The sequence below is a fragment of the Electrona antarctica genome, assembly GCF_951216825.1.
Source record: "Electrona antarctica genome assembly, chromosome: 1".
NCBI classification, from domain to species: domain Eukaryota; kingdom Metazoa; phylum Chordata; class Actinopteri; order Myctophiformes; family Myctophidae; genus Electrona; species Electrona antarctica.
In genome coordinates, this window is record NC_136806.1 from 17,057,166 (window position 1) to 17,080,721 (window position 23,556).

General features: G+C 43.1%; 1 protein-coding gene and 1 long non-coding RNA gene across 3 annotated transcripts in view; one reads left to right on the forward strand and one right to left on the reverse strand.

The window, feature by feature from the left end:
- The window catches only part of LOC306940464, a 687,363-nt gene that overhangs the window by 109,831 nt on the left and 553,976 nt on the right, over positions 1-23,556 (reverse strand). The window lies entirely within an intron of this gene.
- The window catches only part of fbxo38 (F-box protein 38), a 40,614-nt gene continuing 27,054 nt past the window's right edge, over positions 9,997-23,556 (forward strand). Inside the window, exons 1-9 of one of the 2 annotated variants that reach the window (XM_079515251.1) lie at positions 9,997-10,176; positions 12,624-12,766; positions 13,487-13,641; positions 16,233-16,396; positions 16,633-16,798; positions 19,586-19,861; positions 20,961-21,054; positions 21,497-21,627; positions 21,969-22,139. In XM_079515251.1, the coding sequence (XP_079371377.1) occupies positions 12,630-12,766; positions 13,487-13,641; positions 16,233-16,396; positions 16,633-16,798; positions 19,586-19,861; positions 20,961-21,054; positions 21,497-21,627; positions 21,969-22,139 (1,294 nt within the window). In that variant the 5' untranslated portion in view covers positions 9,997-10,176; positions 12,624-12,629. The remainder of the gene's footprint in view (positions 10,177-12,623; positions 12,767-13,486; positions 13,642-16,232; positions 16,397-16,632; positions 16,799-19,585; positions 19,862-20,960; positions 21,055-21,496; positions 21,628-21,968; positions 22,140-23,556) is intronic. The other variant, XM_079515252.1, reaches the window with a different exon arrangement.

Here is a 23,556-nt window from a genome sequence, read left to right on the forward strand (position 1 = left end):
AGATGACTTTTGGTGCTTTCTCAACATTTATACAATGACATTTCTGATGAATAATCAGAAATGTAAATCAAGTGTTTAAAGGCGGCCTTTTATTTGAGCTACAGTGATGTCACATCTCCGTACGTGCAACTGGGTGGACTGACTCCAGTCAAATCTCGTTTTTTCTTAAGCTAGACGTAGCCTACCGGCTGTGACGCATTTTCAGACTGCTTTTGTTTTTTTAAATAGCCCTTTATGAATGTAAAAACCTGAGATCTTATGGTTAGAGAAAGGTACAATTTAGAAGTAAGTAAGATGTTAAATACTGCTTTGAGTAGGAGCTGCTCTTTGTCAGCAAAATGAATGGCCTGCACCGCCCGTCATCCCAGCTGGCATGCCTTGCCCTGTGAGCAGGCTGTAATCACACAGTGCTGCCAGGAATATGCCGAGTTCAGGTGGAACACACCCAGTGTTTGAAAGCAACTAAGTAGTTTGAACTTTGAGGTACTTTAGCTTTACTTGAGTATGTCAGTTTTTCTATAATTTATACTTCTATTCTACTACATCTCAGAGGCAAATATTGTTATTTTTTTTTACTCCGCTACTATTATTTGACAACATTAGTTACAAGTTACTTTGTAGATTATTACAAAACATACATTCACCAATTAAGATTTATTTTATGCTTTGCCTATTCAGAAATTTGCAATTTAAAAGCTTGGCTTGTAAAACTGCTATTTTTTGAAAAGTTTTTTGCTAGTTTTGAAAACTGAGCATAATGGTTCTTACTTGAATATATTTTGAAACCATACTTTTGTACTAAAGTACTGAAGTACATTTTGGAATACAGGACTTTTACAATATATTAGTATTCGACTATTCGTACATTGTGACATCGAGCAGTCCGAAGCAGCGTTCTCTGATGCCTTACGGCTTTTATTTTGGGAGAAGCTCTCATAGATTGCTTTGTCCCCCCGTGTATTATTGGTTAAATATTTTGTAAAACCCAAACAGACACACTTAACCTTTTCACAGAACTTTTAAAAGTTTGTGAAATAGATCTACAAGCTCGAAAGTTGAAATGTAGAGATACAAGGAGTATGCCCAACGGCGATGGTGTGCGTGCTGCGTTTGTGTGGTTTTTGTACTGACATTTGTAGGGTTTAGTTTTTGCTCACATGCACTGCTTGCCTCAGCAGGCCCTGCACACCTAAATAAAAGCCTGGGAACTGAGGCTACTGCAGTGCAAACCTGACTGAATGGAACTCTAAATGTGGACCATCCCATTGTTGCTGCCGGGTGGAAAACTTGTATTTCCAAAACCGCGGTGAGAACCATACACTCCTATACAGTCTCAATGTGAGAACCATGCACTGTCCTATACAGTCTCAATGTGAGAACCATGCACTGTCCTATACAGTCAATGTGAGAACCATGCACTGTCCTACACAGTCAATGTGAGAACCATGCACTGTCCTATACAGTCTCAATGTGAGAACCATGCACTGTCCTACACAGTCAATGTGAGAACCATGCACTGTCCTACACAGTCAATGTGAGAACCATGCACTGTCCTACACAGTCAATGTGAGAACCATGCACTGTCCTATACAGTCTCAATGTGAGAACCATGCACTGTCCTACCCAGTCAATGTGAGAACCATGCACTGTCCTATACAGTCTCAATGTGAGAACCATGCACTGTCCTACACAGTCTCAATGTGAGAACCATGCACTGTCCTATACAGTCTCAATGTGAGAACCATGCACTGTCCTATACAGTCTCAATGTGAGAACCATGCACTGTCCTATACAGTCAATGTGAGAACCATGCACTGTCCTATACAGTCTCAATGTGAGAACCATGCACTGTCCTACACAGTCTCAATGTGAGAACCATGCACTGTCCTATACAGTCTCAATGTGAGAACCATGCACTGTCCTACACAGTCTCAATGTGAGAACCATGTACTGTCCTATACAGTCTCAATGTGAGAACCATGCACTGTCCTATACAGTCTCAATGTGAGAACCATGCACTGTCCTATACAGTCAATGTGAGAACCATGCACTGTCCTATACAGTCTCAATGTGAGAACCATGCACTGTCCTATACAGTCTCAATGTGAGAACCATGCACTGTCCTATACAGTCAATGTGAGAACCATGCACTGTCCTATACAGTCTCAATGTGAGAACCATGCACTGTCCTATACAGTCAATGTGAGAACCATGCACTGTCCTATACAGTCTCAATGTGAGAACCATGCACTGTCCTACACAGTCTCAATGTGAGAACCATGCACTGTCCTATACAGTCTCAATGTGAGAACCATGCACTGTCCTATACAGTCTCAATGTGAGAACCATGCACTGTCCTACACAGTCTCAATGGTTCAGATGTCCAGACAGAGAGGGGAAAAGTAACACGCAAGCAGAGACAGACTCTGAATGGAGGGTGTGCACTGCAGGACAGGTTGATTTTGTGGCTAGACTGTGGAACAGATGTCAGTATTAGGAGGGCAGACAGAGGTCAAGATTCATAAAACAAACAAACCTCCCGTTGCAGACGTTGGGCTTTTTCGTCGTCGTCGCCGTCGTCTCCACCAGGCCATGTCTTTGCTCCTGTCCACCCGTGCATTATTATAGTGCTTTTATCCAAAGCGCTTTACATATGCATTACATTCTCACACACAGTCATACACCGATGACAGAGGAAACCATGCAAGGCACCAACCTGTACACAGGGACGGATTAACCCCCACGAGGGCCCCTGGGCCGGTAATAATTGCAGGGCCCTCACAGCGCGCATGCTTTTTTACGTGTTTTTATCATCTTTTTAACGGAGGGCCCCAGGAGCCCTTTTCAGGGCGTCAAACCTAGTACCTCACGGTCCAATTTCCCCGAAGGGCCCCTGAGAGCCAAGGGCCCCTGGGCCACGGCCCCACTGGCCCAATGGCTAATTTGTCCCTGCCTGTACACATGGAGCAATTAGGAGTTCAGAGGTTCTTGCTCGAGGACAATTTGACACTTAACTGGGGGAGCCGAACCGGGAACCTTGCGGTTGCCATCCAGCCGCTCTAACCCTGATCCACTGGGGTGTCCGTCTGTCCAGCCATCTGACTGTAAACAGCAGTAGCCCTACTGCAGTGCAGTCAGTGAAGTATAGGTACATAGCCATATAAGATAGTGGTTCTCAAAGTGGGGTCCTTGAAGGGGTCCCAGGGGGTACTCAGCAAAATACGTTTATATAGCATGAAAATCACTCTTAACTACTTTGTTGTGTATATACTTTTATATCTCCAAGCTCACATCGCATTGCCGCATTGTGCACTTTTGAATTGTGAAAGGTTTGGAATAATTTAGAAATGTTTTAACAAATCTCTTATTTTCAGATGTGGGTCTCCAGGCCAAATTCGTCTGATTATGGAGGGGGTCCTTCCTTGACTAAATGTCGGAGAAGCAAGTGGTTTAAGGCGTTAAGCAGACAAACACGTGCATCTGCAGATATTTGGATATTTGGACTGTGCGAGCGTGTGAGTCAGTGAGAATGATTGACTGTGTAGAGCCACACCTAACTAAGGTGTGTCAGCCCTTGATATGCAGGTATGAGGAAGCAAAAGGGCTGTGTGTGTGTGTGTGTGTGTGTGTGTGTGTGTGTGTGTGTGTGTGTGTGTGTGTGTGTGTGTGTGTGTGTGTGTGTGTGTGTGTGTGTGTGTGTGTGTGTGTGTGTGTGTGTGTGTGTGTGTGTGTGTGTGTGTGTGTGTGTGTGTGTGTGTGTGTGTGTGTGTGTGTGTGTGTGAGAGAGAGAGTGTGTGAGAGAGAGAGACTCCTCCTCGAGAACTGGTTGTTAGAAAAGTATTGGTATCAAAATATACTTTAAAGAACCAAAAGTAGAAACGGCTATTTTCAAATGGCCGAAATGTAGATGGGGCTGAATTGGTTAATGTAGGCTATGTATTGAGATAATAATCAAAATCTACAGAGTAAATAGTAACTAAAGTTTTCAATAAATTGTAGTGGAGTAAAAGCACAATATTTGCTTCTGTGATGTAGTGTAGTAGAAGTAATAGTACCGGAAATTAGAAATACTCAAGTAAAGTACAACTACCTCAAAATTGTACTTAAGTACAATTACTTAATAATGTACTTAATAAATAAAATAATTAAATAAATAAAATGTACTTAATGCTACTTTCCACCACTGACAATAAGTGACTCAGGTTGGGTTAGCTATAGCTAGTTAGGTATTTTTAGAGGTCGTGTTTAGGGATTTGGGGTTATAGACATAGTAGTTCTACCTGGTTTACTTCACAGTATACTTATCTGCGTTACCAGTGCACCAAAAATAGCAGATCTACAAGCTCACACGTCGTTGCAGCGCAACGTGTTGTGAGCTTTTAGATGTGCTATTTCCGTGTTGGCCTGTGACATTTTCCAACCTAATATGATGATCTTCTCTAGCCCCACACAACCTCACTTGATTAAATATATACTTGGTTGCCAGGCTCGAAAAATAAGACGATCTACAAATTCACGTGTTAGTCACACGTTGTGAGCTTGTAGATTGGCTATAAATCAGGCAGAACACAGCACGTCCACACACACACCCTGCGGTTCTCTTTGCTTAAACCTGCTGAACCAGGTTTCATTTGCCACGTATTTTCTGAGTGTCCAATCATTTGAGTGTTGTACATCAATTTGATTTGGTTTTGATTTGATTTGATTTATTTATTTAGCACAGTATAAAAACAGTACAAAGGGAAGATAGGCCTACGTAGGGAAAAAAATGAAAGTGCTAGGAGGCAATCAATGGTGGAAGAACGAAGAACTCAGTACTCAGATTTTGTACTTCAATAGGCCTACAGTATATACCACAATAGAGGGTATGCGCATGACATCATCATCAAACCCGGAAATTATGCAGGAACGCCTACTGAGTGGCAAAAAACTACTTTCTGGCCTTGGCAGCCCAATGCATCCAAACATAAAAGTCATATCTGATTGCATTAAACAACATTAAACAATGTTAAACACACTTTGTATGTTGCTTTGCCACTCGATTTGCCACTCGATGTGCCATTCACTTTAAGCATGCGCATACCCTCTATAACAAAATACTCTGTTACAAGTAAAAGGCTTCTATTCAAACTTTGACTTGAGTAAAAGTACAAATGTTCTGGTATCAAAATGCACTTAAAGTACCAAAGTATTATAGTACAACATTATTGTCTCCACCAGGCCGAAGGCATGGGGGGAGAGTATGTTTTGCACTTTGTCCGTGTGTGTGTCCGGCCATGTGTGGGTATCCGTCCGTTACCAGCTAATCTCCGGCACCGTTAACCTGGTCGATGCCAAACTTTGCACACACACTCCCTGGATGCCAACGATAAACCTCTGCCCCAAACTTTCCAGAACGGCCTGTTATAGCGACACCAGGAGGCAGGATACCGACTTTTGTAAAACACTTTTTTGATATTACTCCTCCAGATTTTGTCCAAAAATCCCGCAAATCGTTACACTATCTCTATCGTCATGACGGATCTGTCCAATATTTCATATTCCATCCTAATTGGCTAACATTGGCTTTCAAAGTTTGCAGGATTGGCCTTTTTTGAACAAAAAGCCTCAAATCATGAACAGTGTGCAATTTACAGGAAATCTTTCACGCACTTTCCTACTACTAGGCTGAGGAATATATCCCACCCTTTTCACATTGGCCTATTATAGCGCCACCAGGAGGCCACAACCTGACCTGGCCTGGTGGAGACCTGTCCCCCGAGAGGCACTTTTTCTAGTTTTAAAATGTTTTTTTAATAGATCTTCAAGCTCACAATGTGTTGCATTGAGTTATCTAAAACAGGGTATTATCGATCAGGAATCGAATTGAAGGAAAATGAGTGGTATTTCCCTTCAAGTACAATTTTGGGAAACAGATGTGGCGCATTGTGAGCTCGTAGATCTGCTATTTTAGAAATATTTGTATACTTTTGAAAACATGAAATGAGACATTCTGCACAATGAGTACTTTCTACTTTTTGTACATTAAGTACATTTTGGTGCCCAAACTTGTGTACTTTGACTCAAGTGGATTTTGAATTCTGGACTTTCACAGTATTTCTACGTTCTACACAGTAGGTATAGTACAACATTGAGTACTTTTGTCCACCACTATAGTAAGGCAGATTCCTCCTCTGAGACACAGCGCAGGTAGACAGAAATGGTGCCGTCTTATAATGAGTAATGTAATGAGCATTAGTGAGGACCATGAAGACAAGGTTAAAAGTGCTCCACTTGGCCCGTGATAATGGTCTTAGAGTGCCATCTAGTGGCAACAGGCTTCTTTTGTTTAAAGTGCAAAATTTGGCATAGTCTTTCTCTTTTTTATTGGCCTAAAATATTGTCTATCATGAATCCACTTGCTGGGTTTATATGTGACCATACCATTAAAGGGAAACTTCACCCTTTTTGCGAAAAAATACATGTTAATGACGTTTAGAGGATAGAACACTTTCCTGGTATGGGGGTCTTTATGTGTGTATTATATGGTTTTAGATATTTTAGATTTTAGCAGTGAGCCCAGTGTCTCTGATGTCATGGACACTGGGCTCACTTACTTCCTGGACTACATCAAGGACAGTCTAAGAAGGATGAGACGCGAAGACCGTACGGGCGACGCCATGTTGCTTTGGAAGGAAAGAAACATGCGCAGTTGAGACCAAGGAAGCTGAACGCGGAAGTGTTGGCTGCATATAGCCCATTGCGCATGTTTCTTTCCTTCCAAAGCAACATGGCGTCGCCCGTACGGTCTTCGCGTCTCATCCTTCTTAGACTGTCCTTGGACTACATCAAGGAAGCTCTGAGAAGGAAGTGAAGTGGTCACGTGACTGGGCTGCGCCATGACATTTTCATGGACACTTTCATGGGAGCCAAACTACCCGGAAGTTTGGCAGAATGCACTGGAGTCAATGAGAGCTCAGTGACCAGCTCATGAACGTTATTTAATATTTATGAATGACTGAGACCTTTTGTAAAGTAATCACTTCTGGAAAATAACAGAAGACATGTAACACATTATTGTCTGCTGTGTTGCTTTTCGATGTGTACACTGTGTCATTTTTATAGAGGTATGGTATCTAAAGAGCACAAAGTACCTTTCTGAACGTACCAAGTATTGCGAGACCACCGTTTCCTATTCTGTCAGCCAAATCTTGCGATACTTCGGAGCCAGAAACGATACCTGCTGCTGTTTAGATCCTCAGATAAAATTATATACTGTGCACTCTGCACATCGAAAAGTAAGTGATATGTCTTATTTTATATTCCTGAACCAATTATATGACAAAGGTCTCAATTGTTCATAAATAATGTTTGTTATGAGCTGGTCCAGCCGGCTCCATTCACTGCCATGTATTCATTGCACTGCCGGTGTGAATTTGGCTCCCATGAAATTGTCCATGAAAGTGTCATGGCGCAGCCCAGTCACGTGACCACTTCCCTTCCTTCTCAGACATGTTGTCTCAGTAAGACAGCCCTCCCCCATCCACAAAGAGGAGCAGTGCACCAAAGCATTATGGGAATTGTAGCCCAGGAAGGAAGTGAGCCCAGTGTCGATGACATCAGAGACACTGGGCTCACTGCTAAAATCTAAAATATCTAAAACCACATATTACCCACATAAAGACCCCCAGGAAAGTGTTCTAAATCTTCTAAACGTCATTGTCTCCACCAGGCCGAGGGCATGGGGAGAGGGTATGTTTTGCACTCCGTCCGTGTGTGTGTGTGCGTCCGTCCGTCTGTTAACAGCTAATCTCCGCCACCGTTAACCCGGTCGATGCCAAATTGTGCACACATACTCCCTGGATGCCAATGATGAACCTCTGCCCCAACGGCCTGTTATAGCGCCACCAGGAGGCCGACTTTTGTAAAACACATTTTTTGATATTATTCCTCCAGATTGCAGCATGCAATTCACGTGAAATCTTTCACAGACTTTTCTACTAGGCTGAGGAATATATCCCACCCTTTTCACATTGGCCTGTTATAGCGCCACCAACAGGTGGATTTTTGCAAAACACATTTTTGGAACAAAATGCCTCAAATCAATTGCCATCCAATGCGTAAGAAGAAATGGCACCCTTTTCACATTGGCCTATTATAGCGCCACCAGGAGGCCACAACCTGACCTGCCCTGGTGGAGACCTGTGCCCCGAGGGGCCAGGGACGGATTAACCCCCATGAGGGCCCCTGGGCCGGTCATTTTTGCAGGGCCCCCATAGTGTGCGTACAACATTTTTGTGTTTTTCCGTGTTTTTATCATGTTTTTGACCTACATTTAACTAAATCAATGGCCAATGAAGGGCCCCAGAAGCCCTTTTCAGGGCGTCAAACCTAGTACTGCGCGGCCCAATTTCCCCGAAGGGCCCCTGGGCCACGGCCCCAGAAGTGCAGAAATGATAAATTGCGGTATTTCCGGCGTGCACCCATATCTTGGCGTACGCCACGTTGATAAATGAGGGCCAATGACGTAAAATTCTCCGTTCATTGTCAATGGGAATTTAATCTTTGTGTAGGACAAAAATAGAGATCAGCTGATTTACTCAGACAATATGACGTAAAAAACAGTGAAACATGTTCTGAGAAGCACATAAATGAGAGGCAGCAGATGTGTGAGGAATTGGCAGATCAGGGTGACAGCCCTATAGGGTCTCAAATTATTCTCCTTTAAGACTATCAGTCCACTATACTGGTCTACTGTATATTCGAAAAGGGCAGTGGTTTTCAACCCTTCATGCAAAAGTACATTATTTATTTGGCATTTGAACCACGGACCACCATTTGATGAGATTTAGCCTCTCTGACCCAAAACTACAAATATTTTGTTGTTGTTGTCATCTAGCTGGGAATCCCCTCAAGGACCACTGTGGTCCCCCGTCCCTGGACCAGTGCCACTGGTTAACAACTATACATGTATTGTTATAGTTACTGTACTGTACCATTGCTTCCCAAAGTGGGGTCTGGGGACCCCTAGGGGTCATTGAGGGAGTTCCAGGGGGTCCCTATAGCTAAATGATAGTTTGGAACCAAATGGACCCTTGTGGGTCTGTAACTCAGAGAGTGTACAAATGGAACCAAATGGACCCGTATACTCTCAGAGTTAAATTAACATTGATTTTACAATATAAATTGGGTCCCAGAGATAGAAATATGCGAAATGCCATTAAATGGGGTTCCGTAGCCTAATTTATGTCAAACTGCATGGGGGTCCTTGAAATTAAACAGGTTGAAATGAAATGAAATGAAATCTATATTTACCCAGGGTATCTGGGCTAAGCTCAAGAACTTGTTTCCAGCCAGGCCCTGCTCATAGAACACATTTCATCGTAGTGGTTGATGCCTTGTTCAAGGGCATTTCAGCGGTGGTAATTTTAACGTGTCGGACGGCTGGTTCGAACTGGGAACCTTCCGGTATCTAGACCGCGCCGCTATCCGTTCGGCCACCGCTGCCACAATTTGAGGTTGAGGATCTCCGCTAGATCCGTAAAACTATTCTCTTGTGGGGGTCCCTGGCTGGGCCAGGCTGGCATATCTCTTCAACTGGGGGTCTGCGGGCTAATTAGTGTCAATTTGGGGGTCCTTGTTCCTTGACAAGAAAAAGTTTGGGAAACCACTACTGTGTTCTGAACTCAGTGAACTGTATTGTAGTCGTGTATTGTGCTCTGTACTGTGCTTAGAGAAATGACAGTTACCACGTGTAACGAGCGTGTGGAGGGGTCTGTTCCAGGGGTTACCGTGTGGAGGGGTCTATAACTAACTAATACCGTCCGGGTTGTAGCTTTCCGTGCTCGGACCACACCACAGGGACAGACACGTGGACTCTCTCACACACACACACACACACACACACACACACACACACACACGTAGCAAAACAAAGTAAACCCTCGCCTGTGGAGGGCAGCAGCGTTGCACGAAAGTGTGTACAGCCTGCCGGGAGCCCAGAGAAGAAGCAGAAGATCCTCCTCCTCCTCACTCACTCAGTCAGTTTTGTTGTTGTGAGCATCAGCAGCATCCTCAAGTCAACAACAGCCCCATGTTAGCATCGTTAGGTTAGCGTCGAGCTAACCAGCTGCTGCTGCTACACAAAGTTTATCTGTGGATAAATGATTTGACGCTGCATGCAGACGCCGGACACAGGTGAGCGACATGGGACTGAGGTGTTTGAAGAGGGTTTTATTGAGCAGCCTGCCTGCCCAACTGGGCTGTGCTTTGGGTTGCTTTGAGATCGGAGAGAGAGAAGAAACCAGGAGACCTGACCTGTGCATGTAGTATAGACGACATGGGGTCGATGCTTTTGCCTCGTATGCAATCGTCAGGCACGACGGAGGGTGCTCTCGGGCTCGAGTTGAACTCTAAAACTTAACATTTGGAACTTCTGTTCAAATCCGACGTCCTCTCAAAGTGGCTCTCTGGGTGGCAGGACTATGATTAGGGCTGTTTTAAACGAGGTTTGCATGGATTGTATCATAATGGTTGGACACGCACTGTAAGAAGATTGTTGTAGAATGTTCTGGATTTATACATCGCGGGGCAGAAAGGTAACCTATGCTGTTAGCCGCTACTATGCTAACAAGCTACTGCTAGCATAGCTTTGTTATAAAAACAAACAAACAAACGTATGTTTCTTGTTTTTACCAGCTGAGAACATGCTACGAAAACGATGTTTCTTCATCGGTTTAAAGAATTAAACGTGTCGTTATTTTGTAACGTCCGAACTTGGTAAACAATGTTTATGTGCCTGCCCTGAAGTACTTCTTTAGCACATTAAGCTACATGTTTTGTTTATTATTATTTAATATATTGTCATCTCTACTGCTTTGCGTGCTGCCATCTCTATTGGCCTGTTGTCACGTTGTTTTCAGTGTTTTGTACACTGTCATGATGATGACATGGTGACAATGTTCTCTTTGGTTTGACTCAGGTGCACCCCCTCGTTTTTTGATGGTGTATGCCAGTGGTTTTCAAAACCCTTTTCATATCAAGGTCCATTATTTATCCGGTATTTGAGCCACGGACCACCATTTGATCACATTTAGCCTCTCAGACCCAAGACTTAGAATATTCTGTTGGATGTCATTGGATAAGATTTTGTCCACAATCCCATGCTGTATTGATTTTGGTACCATTAGGAGAGATAACAGGCAAACATTGATCAAAATAACAATTATTCTGCATTCTCTAATTGTGTAGACTTCTTGTAAATTAAGTAACGTATTGCAGATGTTTAACAATGATTTAACTCTTGAGAGTGTAAAATGAAACCCAAATGCACCCGTACAGGTCCATTTGGTTTCATGTTATGCTCTCAAGAGTTCTATAAGGGTCTATTTGGTTACCAACTCTCCATTTAGCTGGGGACCACCTGGGACGGTGGAACCCCCTCAAGAAGAACCACTGGTGGTCCCCGGACCACTAGTTGAACACCAACAGATAGCTGGTTTCCACAGTGTAGGGCAGGCTAGTTAGGGCTGCAACTATTGATTATTTTCTTATCAATTATTCTACTGATTACTTTTTTGAGTAATCGAGAGGCATGTTTTTATATTTGAATATATGTTTTAAATGTCAACAAATAAACCTGTTAACCACTTAAGCCCACTTTTTTTTAATATATACTCTGTCGCCCGACTGTCCTGTTCCTGTGTGACACGTTTTTTCGTGATTTCATTGATTACTACGAATATTAGTTTGATTAACTGTTGGCTAACCTCGTGGCTAGTATATGTGAGGATTATGATATATTGTGATGAAATGCAGATACATTGATGAAATGCAGATACATATCCTCTTAACAGATTTCTCAATATAAAATTATCCATGCCAGAGGGGGCCTGCCTTGGCACCCTCTGTTTCAAATTCTGCCCCCTCAGTTTTAGTTTCATGTAAAAATGATGTGTGCCCCCTCACCATTTTCAACTGCCCCACTCAATCATTTAATCCTGGAGCCGAGGCTGCTGTGAAGGGCTTTTCCCTGGGGAGCGATTGAGTGCCTTGTAATTCATTTTCAATAAGAGTTGAGGCGTGGGGCAAGCCTGGCACGGCGCACTGAAACGGTCGCGTTCATGACCGTTTCATGCACAGCGCACATGCCCGTCGTCCGCGACAAGAGCTGAAATGTGTCAACTGTCAAGCTTTTTTCTGGGCGTCTATTCGCACAAGGACTTGGATCAGGTTATGTTGATCAGTGGATGAAAATATGAGAAAGGGCTATATCTTGCGCCAACCCTTACCCCATATCCGTAAAATAATTTTGTCATGTTTTACTATTCTGAAAATCCCTTTAAAATAGTTCAACTAGCCGATCTACAAGCTCACAATGTGTCGATGTAGATTGGCTAGTTGAACTATTTTAAAAGGTTTTTCAAAATAATGGAAAATAAGTTTAGGGATAAGGGGCAAGATAGGGCCATAAGTTCTTCTGGTGCCAAGTTAGGCTTTGTGGTTTTTTTACTGTCTCTCTTTACTCTAAATGTGACTGTAAACAAACTGGAGTGAAAACAAACTTTTCCTCCTCCTGCTGTTTCTAGAAGATTCTCACTCTTGAGAGTTGATAAACTAACACAGTGCATGATTTCCCTGCGCAGGAAGTCATGGGTCCGAGGAGGAAGTCGACGAAGATTCAGCCCGTGGGGCTGAGTGGTGGCGGGGGGGTGCCGGTCCCCAGACATGACGAACCCAAAGACTACATCAATGAGCTGTCTCATGAAGTCCTTTGTCACATCTTCAGGTAGCCTGCAGGGACAGTACACTCCCAATCTTCTGCCATTGTCTGAAAACTCACCTCTTCAGACTATCTTAGCCTGTAGCACTTGCTCTAGTCTTGACGACCTTATAGGCACAGGCAAAGGCTAAACTTATGTAATTTAGATAGCATTTTATGTAGACATAGCACTCTATAGTGTACTGTATAGTTTTATTGTACAGATATTAGACGAATGTTCTTAGCTTACATATGATCCTTGATGACTATGTATTTGATGTATAGAGGGTATGCGCATGCTTAAAGTGAATGGCACATTGAGTGGCAAATCGAGTGGCAAAGCAACATGCAAAGTGAGTTTAACGTTCTGTTTGAATGTATGGGCTGTCAAGGCCAGCAAGTGTTTTTTTTTGCCACTCAGTAGGCATTGCTGCATAACTTCCGGGTTTGATGATGATGTCACGCGCATACCCAGAATCAGAAGCAGAAGTCTTTATTGCCATGACATGTAAACATGTTCGGAATTTGTGGGACAGCAGTGGGACAGCAGAGTGCAGTTACAACAACAGGACAAGACAGTGCAAAGAATAGTGAATAAATATAAAGTGCAGAGAGTTCAAGTGATCAGTTCAGAGCACAAGTCAGTCCATTCCACTCTGAGTGGAATGGACTATTACCATGTGTTGTTCTTGCTTACTGTAAGTCGGTCTGGATTAAGAGCGTCTGCTAAATGCCTAAATTGTACAGATACCTGCCCATGAAGGACATCATGTGTATGGAGTGTCTGTCCAGGAAGCTCCACGAGGCTGTCACTCTCTACCTCCGAGTGGTCAAAGTGGTGGATCTGTGTGCCAGCCGATGGTGGGAGTACATGCCTTCAGGCAAGGACTACTCAAAACACTGTAATAATAATTAACTTTATTTATTTATAAAGTGCTTTAAAACATTGTTACAAAGTTGCTTTACAATGAATGTCAAAATAAGACGCTAAAAACAGTCAATTCAAATGGTAACAATTAACTTTGTGGATTAGCTTTGTCTCACGTTTGTGCCATTTTAGTGATGCCTCAATGCCTTGAGTCTGTTATAGACCCTTACAGGTCTGTAACTCAGAGAATGTACAAATGGACTGTGGACAAAATGTGCCATTTGTACACCCCTAGTTAAATGACCACTGTATTTTACACTGGTGTTCCAGTATAGTTTACTTTAGTTCAGTGATTCTCAACCTTTTGAATTTCTTGCACCCCCAGTTTGATATGCAGATTTCGACATTTGGCTACAGACCCCCATTTGATATATTTAACCCATTTTGGGCAGGAACCCCCTTTGGTGTCAGCATTATGTTATGCTTTAGCTATGGAAAAATAGCAGATCTACAAGCTCGTAGCGCGCCACACGGTGGCGCGCTATGAGCTTGTAGGTCTGCTATTTTTTGAAAAATTGAAGAACCACTGACATAGAAACATAGCTTTTTCAGAAAACTGTCAGGATGTAGAAGACATTTTTAGAATCTGATCTCAGGTCAAAATGGGTTAAAAAAATCAGTGGGATCCCAATCTACACTGTAAAATCCCCAGCGTTATTTCAACTCTGAGAGTGTACAAATGGAATAAATGCACCCGTAAGGGTCCGATTAGACCCCTGGTGGTCCCGGACCCGACGTTGAGAAGCAGTGTTCTGGAACTCGGTCACAAAGCACAAGGCCTTCAGAGTCAATCGGTTTATATCAGCGGCTGTATAAAAGGCCCCATGTGCCAGAGCATTAATTCGTCACATTATGTACTATGGCAATTATGAATATGTATGTCCATAAGATTCACTCGTCAAAGTTTATGTGCATAAAGTATACTTTGACCATTGATATGTTTGGCCACTATATGGCACTCTAAGGCCTCACTCAGACCTTTACTGCATTGCTGTATGCTTGTTGGATGAATGTTGTGTATTGTCATGGCCGCCCCAATGCATTTCCAATGGGACATCATACAACATTTGTGTTGTATGAGGGGGAGGGGCGCAGTCGAAACACAGCCGAAAGCCATACAACAGCTTGTAGTCCAAAATGTGGACTACAAACCATGTGACTTCCATTGGAAATGCATTGGGGCGGCCATGACACTACACAACATTCATCCAACAAGCATACAGCAATGCAGTAAAGGTCTGAGTGAGGCCTAAGGCTGAGCTCACACCTTTCATGCAATTCTGTGCTCGTTGGATGCTCGTTGGATGCATGTTGTGTTGTGTCATGGCCGCCCAATGTATTTCCAATGGAGGTCACATGGTTTGACCCAACATTGTGTTGTGTGAGGGGGAGGGGCGCAGTCGTGCGCCCCTCCCCCTCACACAACACAATGTTGGGTCAAACCATGTGACCTCCATTGGAAATGCATTGGGCCGCTGGGCGGCCATGACACAACACCCAACGAGCACAGAGAATTGCATGAAAGGTGTGAGCTCAGCCTAAGGGTGCACTCACACGGTTCATGCAATTCTCTGTGCTCGTTGGGTGTTGTGTCATGGCCGCCCAGCGGCCCAATGCATTTCCAATGGAGGTCACATGGTTTGACCCAACATTGTGTTGTGTGAGGGGGAGGGGCGCAGTCGTCCGCCCCTCCCCCTCACACAACACAATGTTGGGTCAAACCATGTGACCTCCATTGGAAATGCATTGGGCCGCTGGGCGGCCATGACACAACACCCAACGAGCACGAGAATTGCATGAAAGGTGTGAGCTCAGCCTAAGGCTGAGCTCACACCTTTCATGCAATTCTCGTGCTCGTTGGATGCATGTTGTGTAGTGTCATGGCCGCCCAATGTATTTCCAATGGAGGTCACATGGTTTGACACAACATTGTGTTGTGTGAGGGGGAGGGGCGTTTCGACTGCGCCCCTCCCCCCTCACACAAAAGTTTGGGCATCAAAATGTACTTAAAGTACCAAAAGTAGAACATACTCATTGTGCAGAATGTCTCATTTCAAGTTTTCATTGTGAGCTTGAAGATCGGCTATTTTCAAATGGTCGAAATGTATAGAGCTGAAGTGATTAATGTATGTTTTGTAATAATAATCAAAATCAACAAAGTAACTAAAGTGTTCAAGTAATTGTAGTGGAGTAAAAGTACAATATTTCTACTGAGATGTAGTGGAATAGAAGTAAAAGTATTATAAATTTGAAATACTCAAAGTACAAATCCCTCAAAATTGTACTTAAGTACAGTACTTAATAAAATGTACTTAATGCTACTTTCCACCACTGACAATACGTGACTCAGGTTGGGCTTTAGGTATTTTTAGAGGCTGTGTTTAGGTATTTGGGGTTATAGACATGTAGTTCCACCTGGTTTACAGTATACTTATTTGCGTTGCCAGTGCACCAAACATACTTTCCACCACTGACTGTACTGCACTGTGTGGCTGTGATGTGGTGAAGGCTTCACGGACTGTTTAACTGTAGTACTGTACACTGTGTGGCTGCGATGTGGCGCAGGCTTCACGGACAGCAGCTTCCTGCTGCTGCTTAAGAAGATGCCGGACCTGGAGCAGCTGTACGGTCTCCACCCTCGATACCTGGAGCGGAGACGAGTCCGAGGCTACGAGGCCTTCAGCATACCCGGAGTACTGGAAGCACTGCAAGCCTGTCCCAATCTCTTGGTGCGTGTGTTTGTCACTCCATGGAGACTTGAATTCAAAAATACTTTTGTTGTTAGTTTTTGTTGCATTCCTAAGCCAATAATTTGATGACCAGCAGTGGTTCCATATGGAGACACAAAGAGTCTCCTTTGTGTCACCATAGGGAACTGCTGAATAACCTATTCCAGGACTCCTGGGTCCTCACTTTGAGAACCACTGCCCTAATAACACAAAGGCCTCTCTCTGTTAACATTTAGGGTGTGGAGACGTCCCACCTGGAGCTGGTGGAGGCCATATGGAACTACATGCCTCAGGTTCACATCCTGGGGAAGTTCCGCAACCGAAACGGTGCCTTCCCCATTCCCGCCGAGAACAAGCTGACCATCCCCATCACCGCTAAGATCCAGACGCTGCATCTAGTGGGTGAGTAACAAGCTGACCATCCCCATCACCGCTAAGATGGGTGAGTGCCGAGGGCTGTCGCTGTCATTAGTGGTGGGGAGTCGATTATCCAATTAATCGCGATGCTGTCATGAACGATAATTCATCGATGCACAAATGTCAAAAATCGATTATATAATTATTATTTTTTACCGGAGGAAAAGGGCGGAACTAATCTGTGACTGCGCTGCGGCGTCGTACCGGACCGTTTAGAGTGACGCACACAGCGCTCGCACACGCTTTAGCTTTCAACAACCAAAACAGAACGAGTTACCAACGCGGAGGGGAAGAGAAAAAAGATGACAGAAAGGGAACATTTTGGATTGTAACTGAGGTTGAGGGGACAGGAGAACTCGATAAAACTCACATCATCAACCGTCTGTGAAATGTGGCCGAGATGGGATGATGTAGTGTGGCTCCAAAGTGCATAACATGGCCTGGAATCCGTCGCTAGTCTCCACGACCGAATATGAATGTAAATCCTTTGCAATAAAAGTGCCGATGGACTTCGTAATTCTAGTCGCCTTTTCTGAGTGCATGGGCCACGGCTGTGTTCGGGATCGGGATGGTTGTCTTGACTGCATCTCTGGATGTCAGTGGGCAATATCATCTTGTTCCCACTGTATTTGTTTTCACACAACTTGCACACGTTGTGAGTTGTATCGAGTTCCCGTGTCCCCTCAACGTCATACAATCCAAAATGTTGCCATACACTTTAAACCAAATGCTCCTTAATGTGTGCAAACAAACAGAAAAGTGCAACATATATATAGTCTCAAGAACTGACCCCAAGCTTCCTTAATGACACTTCAGTAACTGAAAATTAAATCCCTGAATAAGGAAACAAAGAAAAGCACCTTTTTGTCCTAACAAAGAATAAAGACAATTTGACAGAGTGCTGCTGACGTCAACCGAAATCCTGCCCATGTATTTCTTTATTTGTTAATGACATGACATCTTATGTCATTATTAAAATATATTTGTTGTATGCTTGTACAAACTCATTAATGTTTCTAAGAGTTTGACGGGGAGGAGCTGGCCTGAGTGTTCGATTCATCTGTTTATTGCTGTTCTGTATTTGGCCACGGACCCCATCTGAAAATATTTTGTTCTATGGACCCCCCCAGAAGCAAAGATTTGAGTTAAAAAGGTGCACTGTGAAATAATATATATATTCATAATCATTAGAAAGCACTTTGTTTATTAGTCACACAGTAACGTAGCCCGATTAATCAGGATTAATCGGGATTAATCGAATCGTGACCTTCCGAATCGATATGTAATCGCATCGCCAGGTACCTGGCGATATCCGCCCCTAACTGTCATCATATTTTACTTGACAAATATTAATTGTCACACAAATAATTAACGATAAAGCATTTTATTTGTTTTTGGCATTGAACATATCTGTAATTGAACATATCTGTCGGGAAGAAACCACCCAAGTCCAAAATGTACATTTTTCAGGAAATGAAGAAAACCATATATTTTTTAAAACATATATGAGCAATACTGCCTCATCAAAGTTGGTTTACTGACTTTGTATATTGTCAGTTACTTGCATGTGTTATTATATTATCACCATTTTACTTTACCCGAATCCAGCTCAAGTGGAGATACAAGGTTTTTTCCTTCATTATCTGTCATTGATGAGAGCTGACAATGAAGCCCACACGCTTAATTCTTATACGGGCCTACAATAATAAGCAGGACTTTAAATGTTACAATAACCTCTGTAAAGATAGATTCGCTGTGACAGAGTTGCATTTTCAGTAAACTAGTGAGAGAAGTGTGTTTATCTTCTGCTCTCAGTCTGACTGCACAGCAGCAGCCTGTGGCACGCAGGGGAGAGGGGGAGGAGCTGGGGGGGCTTTCACAGCAGCAGCCTGTGGCAGGGGAGAGGGGGAGGAGTTGGGGGGGCTTTCACAGACGGCTTGAGGATGGAAGGGAGTTGAGAGCTTCTTTCTGAAGCCGTCTTTGATACTTTTCATTTGTTCAATATTTTCAAAGCAACACATGTAAAGGGTGTTAAATAGCATTGATTTCTGAAGAAAAAAATAATAATAATAATAAATACAAATTTGAGTTAAGTGGTATTCTCCCCCCCAGCGATGATATGGTGTGTATACAGTATATACAAACATACTTTTCTGTTGGCTTAAGAATTTGCAAACAAAAGTTGCACAGGGCATATTATATATGACAATAACTTAAATATACAAAGGAATGACTGACATTTTAATAACGTCATTATTTAAAACATTTTCACTGTAAATAGCTGAGTGTGTGTATGACGCTTGACGTGTGTCAGAGGCTTTTGTGTTTTCAGTAGTGTTTGCGTTTGGTACGTGTGCACTTTTAAATGAACCATATTGTCGCTTGTTGTGTTTGCCAGGTGTTAATGTTGTGTGGTTTGTTGTGTTTGCCAGGTGTGAACGTTGTGTGGTTTGTTGTGTTTGCCAGGTGTTAATGTTGTGTGGTTTGTTGTGTTTGCCAGGTGTTAATGTTGTGTGGTTTGTTGTGTTTGCCAGGTGTTAATGTTGTGTGGTTTGTTGTGTTTGCCAGGTGTGAACGTTGTGTGGTTTGTTGTGTTTGCCAGGTGTTAATGTTGTGTGGTTTGTTGTGTTTGCCAGGTGTGAACGTTGTGTGGTTTGTTGTGTTTGCCAGGTGTGAACGTTGTGTGGTTTGTTGTGTTTGCCAGGTGTTAATGTTGTGTGGTTTGTTGTGTTTGCCAGGTGTGAACGTTGTGTGGTTTGTTGTGTTTGCCAGGGGTGAACGTTCCAGAGATCCCGTGCGTGTCCATGTTGCGTCACCTCTACCTGAAATGGGTGCGTCTCACCAAGCCACAGCCTTTCAAGGACTTCCTGTGCGTGAGCCTCAGGACGTTTGTGATGCGCAACTGCGCCGGACCGACCAACTCCCTCAAGTACGTCCCCTTGGTGACGGGCCTGGCGTCGGCTCGCAACCTGGAGCAACTGGAGCTGGTCCGAGTCCCATTCCTGGGAGGACTCATTCAACATGTGGTGGAGGACAGTTGGAGATCAGGTGTGTTCAAAATCGTCGTCCGTATTCACAACGCAATGAGTCGTCACTATAACCAAAGATGGTTTATGTATGAAGATGGGCCAACTTCATTGGAGCCACTAGAGGCGAAATGGTACACAAAGCCTACAAATGGTCTCCTAAATATAGTAGGCGTGGTTTGCTTCTCCCCGACCTCCACCCTCCCCCCCCTGACAACAACACTGTTTCCACACTCAGTCTAGTAGGTGGCGGTAATGCACCATTTAGGTTTGCCAACCGCCATGAAACCCGATAGAAGAAGAAGACAACAACACTCACAGTCATTTAACAAAGTACATTGAAAACAACTGACAAGGTGTACTTTTGAAATAGTCGTTTTAGTTTCTCGAAGTCCTCCAACCATATAAATTCATGATTTGGATCTACCTCATTAAAAAGTCTCTCCCTAATAGAGTTGTAGAACTCTTGCTTTTCATTTTCAATTTCCTTTAGATCACACAGACTACATAATCTATCCTCCTCAACCGTGCCTACATATCTGCCTGTCTCAATATGCAGACCAAGTATGCCAGCTCTAATTTGGGCACATAAGGATCATTTCTAATCGTTTTAAATATGTCCATTCATTTCACATTAAAATATTCACATATTATCATCTTAAATATGGGGTCAGAGCCCCCTATGTGTTGTCCGTGAAATTGCAGATGGACAGAGAGAGGCTTCCGGACTCATCTCAAATCTCGCGAGAGTTTGTTGCTGGGATAAAGAAAGGTCATTAACAAAGTAGATTTTCTCCTGATTTGTCTCGCTAAAAGAAGCCATTTTACTATGAATATCTTGTAAATATTGTGTGCCTTGTGATGATTTGGTCCAGTATTTAGTTCAGTGACCATGGAGTTAAGGAATGGTTCAGAAGCTGTGTTCACGTTCACTCTCCCATTGGAAATGAATAGACTCCAACATTCTTCCTGTCTCCTAATAATTTTACCGCCCACCTCACGCAGATACAGGAAGTAAAGCAAAGTTGGCCTCTCTTGCTAATTCTCCTCTTGGCTATAACGCAGCCTACCTTAGTGTGAGTGTTTATTGAGTGTGTGTGTGTGTGTGTGTGTGTTTTCAGGGGGCTTCCGTAACCTTCACACCATCGTGTTTGGAGCATGCAAGAATGCTTTAGAAGTTGACCTGGGCTACCTCATCATCACTGCTGCACGCAGGTAGGAATGAGCTGGACAAAAACTATCAGTGTTAAATATTTATTTGTTAAAATGTGTGTTAAATTGCTCAGTATTCCGATTGCTATAGAGTTCTTCATTAACGCAAGTCTCTCCGTCTTTCCAAAATGCATTTTTAGTTCAGGGTACTAATTTGATCAGGAGAGAGAACTTGCAGGATAAGTGAAATTGGAAGTGAGGACATAAAGAAATGAGCTGACAAATTAGCAAGTTGAACTATAACACTGAAGCTTAAAAATGGGTTCTCTCTCTCCTGATTGGATGAAGTTTCTGTTCCTGAACAAACTCACTAGTCTCTATAGCAATGATTACTATCATAATAGAGCTTTATAACCTTTTAACAAGAAACCTTTTGTTTTAACCATAAAATATCACTTGCATATTCATTCAAGGTCATATTGCTCTTGTGTCTTTGTGCTGTAAGGCTCCATGAGGTTCGCATCCAACCTTCTCTGACCAAAGACGGCGTCTTTTCAGCTCTCAAGATGGCCGAACTTGAGTTTCCTCAGTTTGAGACTCTGCACCTGGGATACGTGGATGAGTTCCTCCTGCAATGTTAGTTATATTCATTCATCATTTTACATAAAGTATATTTGTGGCATTTTATATTTTATATTTTGTTAGGGCAGGGCAAGTGGGGATTGACCAGTGAGTAGTGAGACGGATTGACATGATTCAAGCTGGAATCGGACGCAAAGGACCTACATTTAAAGTCGTACTATGTAACCGTTTCAAATAACGTAAAGTTACTTTTTTCATATAATCTCACCGGTATTGTGGCATGGGGGAATGCTCAAGTAAGCAGTGATACCTGGTCTGTAATACACCAACAACTCACCCACTGCACTGACCATATGGTGCGCTGCTGCTCTGTGTTTGTGTGTGTGTGTGTGTAGGTAAGATGAGCCACTCTGAGCTGGTCCGCTACGGCCTGGCGGACGTCATTGAGAATCCGGGCATCATCACCGACATTGGCATGAAGGCGGTCAATGAGGTGTTCACCAACATCAAATACCTGCTCATCTACAACTGCCCACATCTGCACAACCCTCATCACTGGATCACAGGTAGATGGAACACGGATGCAAATATGGTTAATACATTTTTGCAGTATATTGCCTGCCAAATAAGCTTATATTGGCTACATCTGCAAAGAGATTTGGTGTAGCAGGAAAAAAGAACCGTGGTATACTAAGAAAAGTATATATATAGGGTCCAAGTCGTTTTCAACATTAACTGAACATTATTTTTTGTTGCATGGTTAACGTTTCAATAACGGCATAAAGTCGAGCAGTCTTCTCTGTCTCTGGAACATTTTTTCGAAACTATAAAATCTGATTAATCACTTGATTAACCACTTTTCCTACAACAAACAGCTACAATAGCTGAATAGTCTTCAAGCTCACGAGTCACAACACGCGAGCTTTGTGACGTGTTTGTAAGCTTGTAGATCGGCTATGTTTTGAAAAGTGATTAGTTCGATCAACTGTTTCCCCTGGTGATGTGTTGTGTTTCATTCTGTTTCCCTGGTGATGTGTTGTGTTTCATTCTGTTTCCCCTGGTGATGTGTTGTGTTTCATTCTGTTTCCCCTGGTGATGTGTTGTGTTTCATTCTGTTTCCCCTGGTGATGTGTTGTGTTTCATTCTGTTTCCCCTGGTGATGTGTTGTGTTTCATTCTGTTTCCCCTGGTGATGATGTGTTTCATTCTGTTTCCCCTGGTGATGTGTTGTGTTTCATTCTGTTTCCCCTGGTGATGTGTTGTGTTTCATTCTGTTTCCCCTGGTGATGTGTTGTGTTTCATTCTGTTTCCCCTGGTGATGTGTTGTGTTTCATTCTGTTTCCCCTGGTGATGTGTTGTGTTTCATTCTGTTTCCCCTGGTGATGTGTTGTGTTTCATTCTGTTTCCCCTGGTGATGTGTTGTGTTTCATTCTGTTTCCCCTGGTGATGCGTTGTGTTTCATTCTGTTTCCCCTGGTGATGTGTTGTGTTTCATTCTGTTTCCCCTGGTGATGTGTTGTGTTTCCTTCTGTTTCCCCTGGTGATGTGTTGTGTTTCATTCTGTTTCCCCTGGTGATGTGTTGTGTTTCATTCTGTTTCCCCTGGTGATGTGTTGTGTTTCATTCTGTTTCCCCTGGTGATGTGTTGTGTTTCATTCTGTTTCCCCTGGTGATGTGTTGTGTTTCATTCTGTTTCCCCTGGTGATGTGTTGTGTTTCATTCTGGTGATGTGTTGTGTTTCATTCTGGTGATGTGTTGTGTTTCATTCTGGTGATGTGTTGTGTTTCATTCTGGTGATGTGTTGTGTTTCATTCTGGTGATGTGTTGTGTTTCATTCTGGTGATGTGTTGTGTTTCATTCTGGTGATGTGTTGTGTTTCCCCTGGTGATGTGTTGTGTTTCATTCTGTTTCCCCTGGTGATGTGTTTCATTCTGTTTCCCCTGGTGATGTGTTTCATTCTGTTTCCCCTGGTGATGTGTTGTGTTT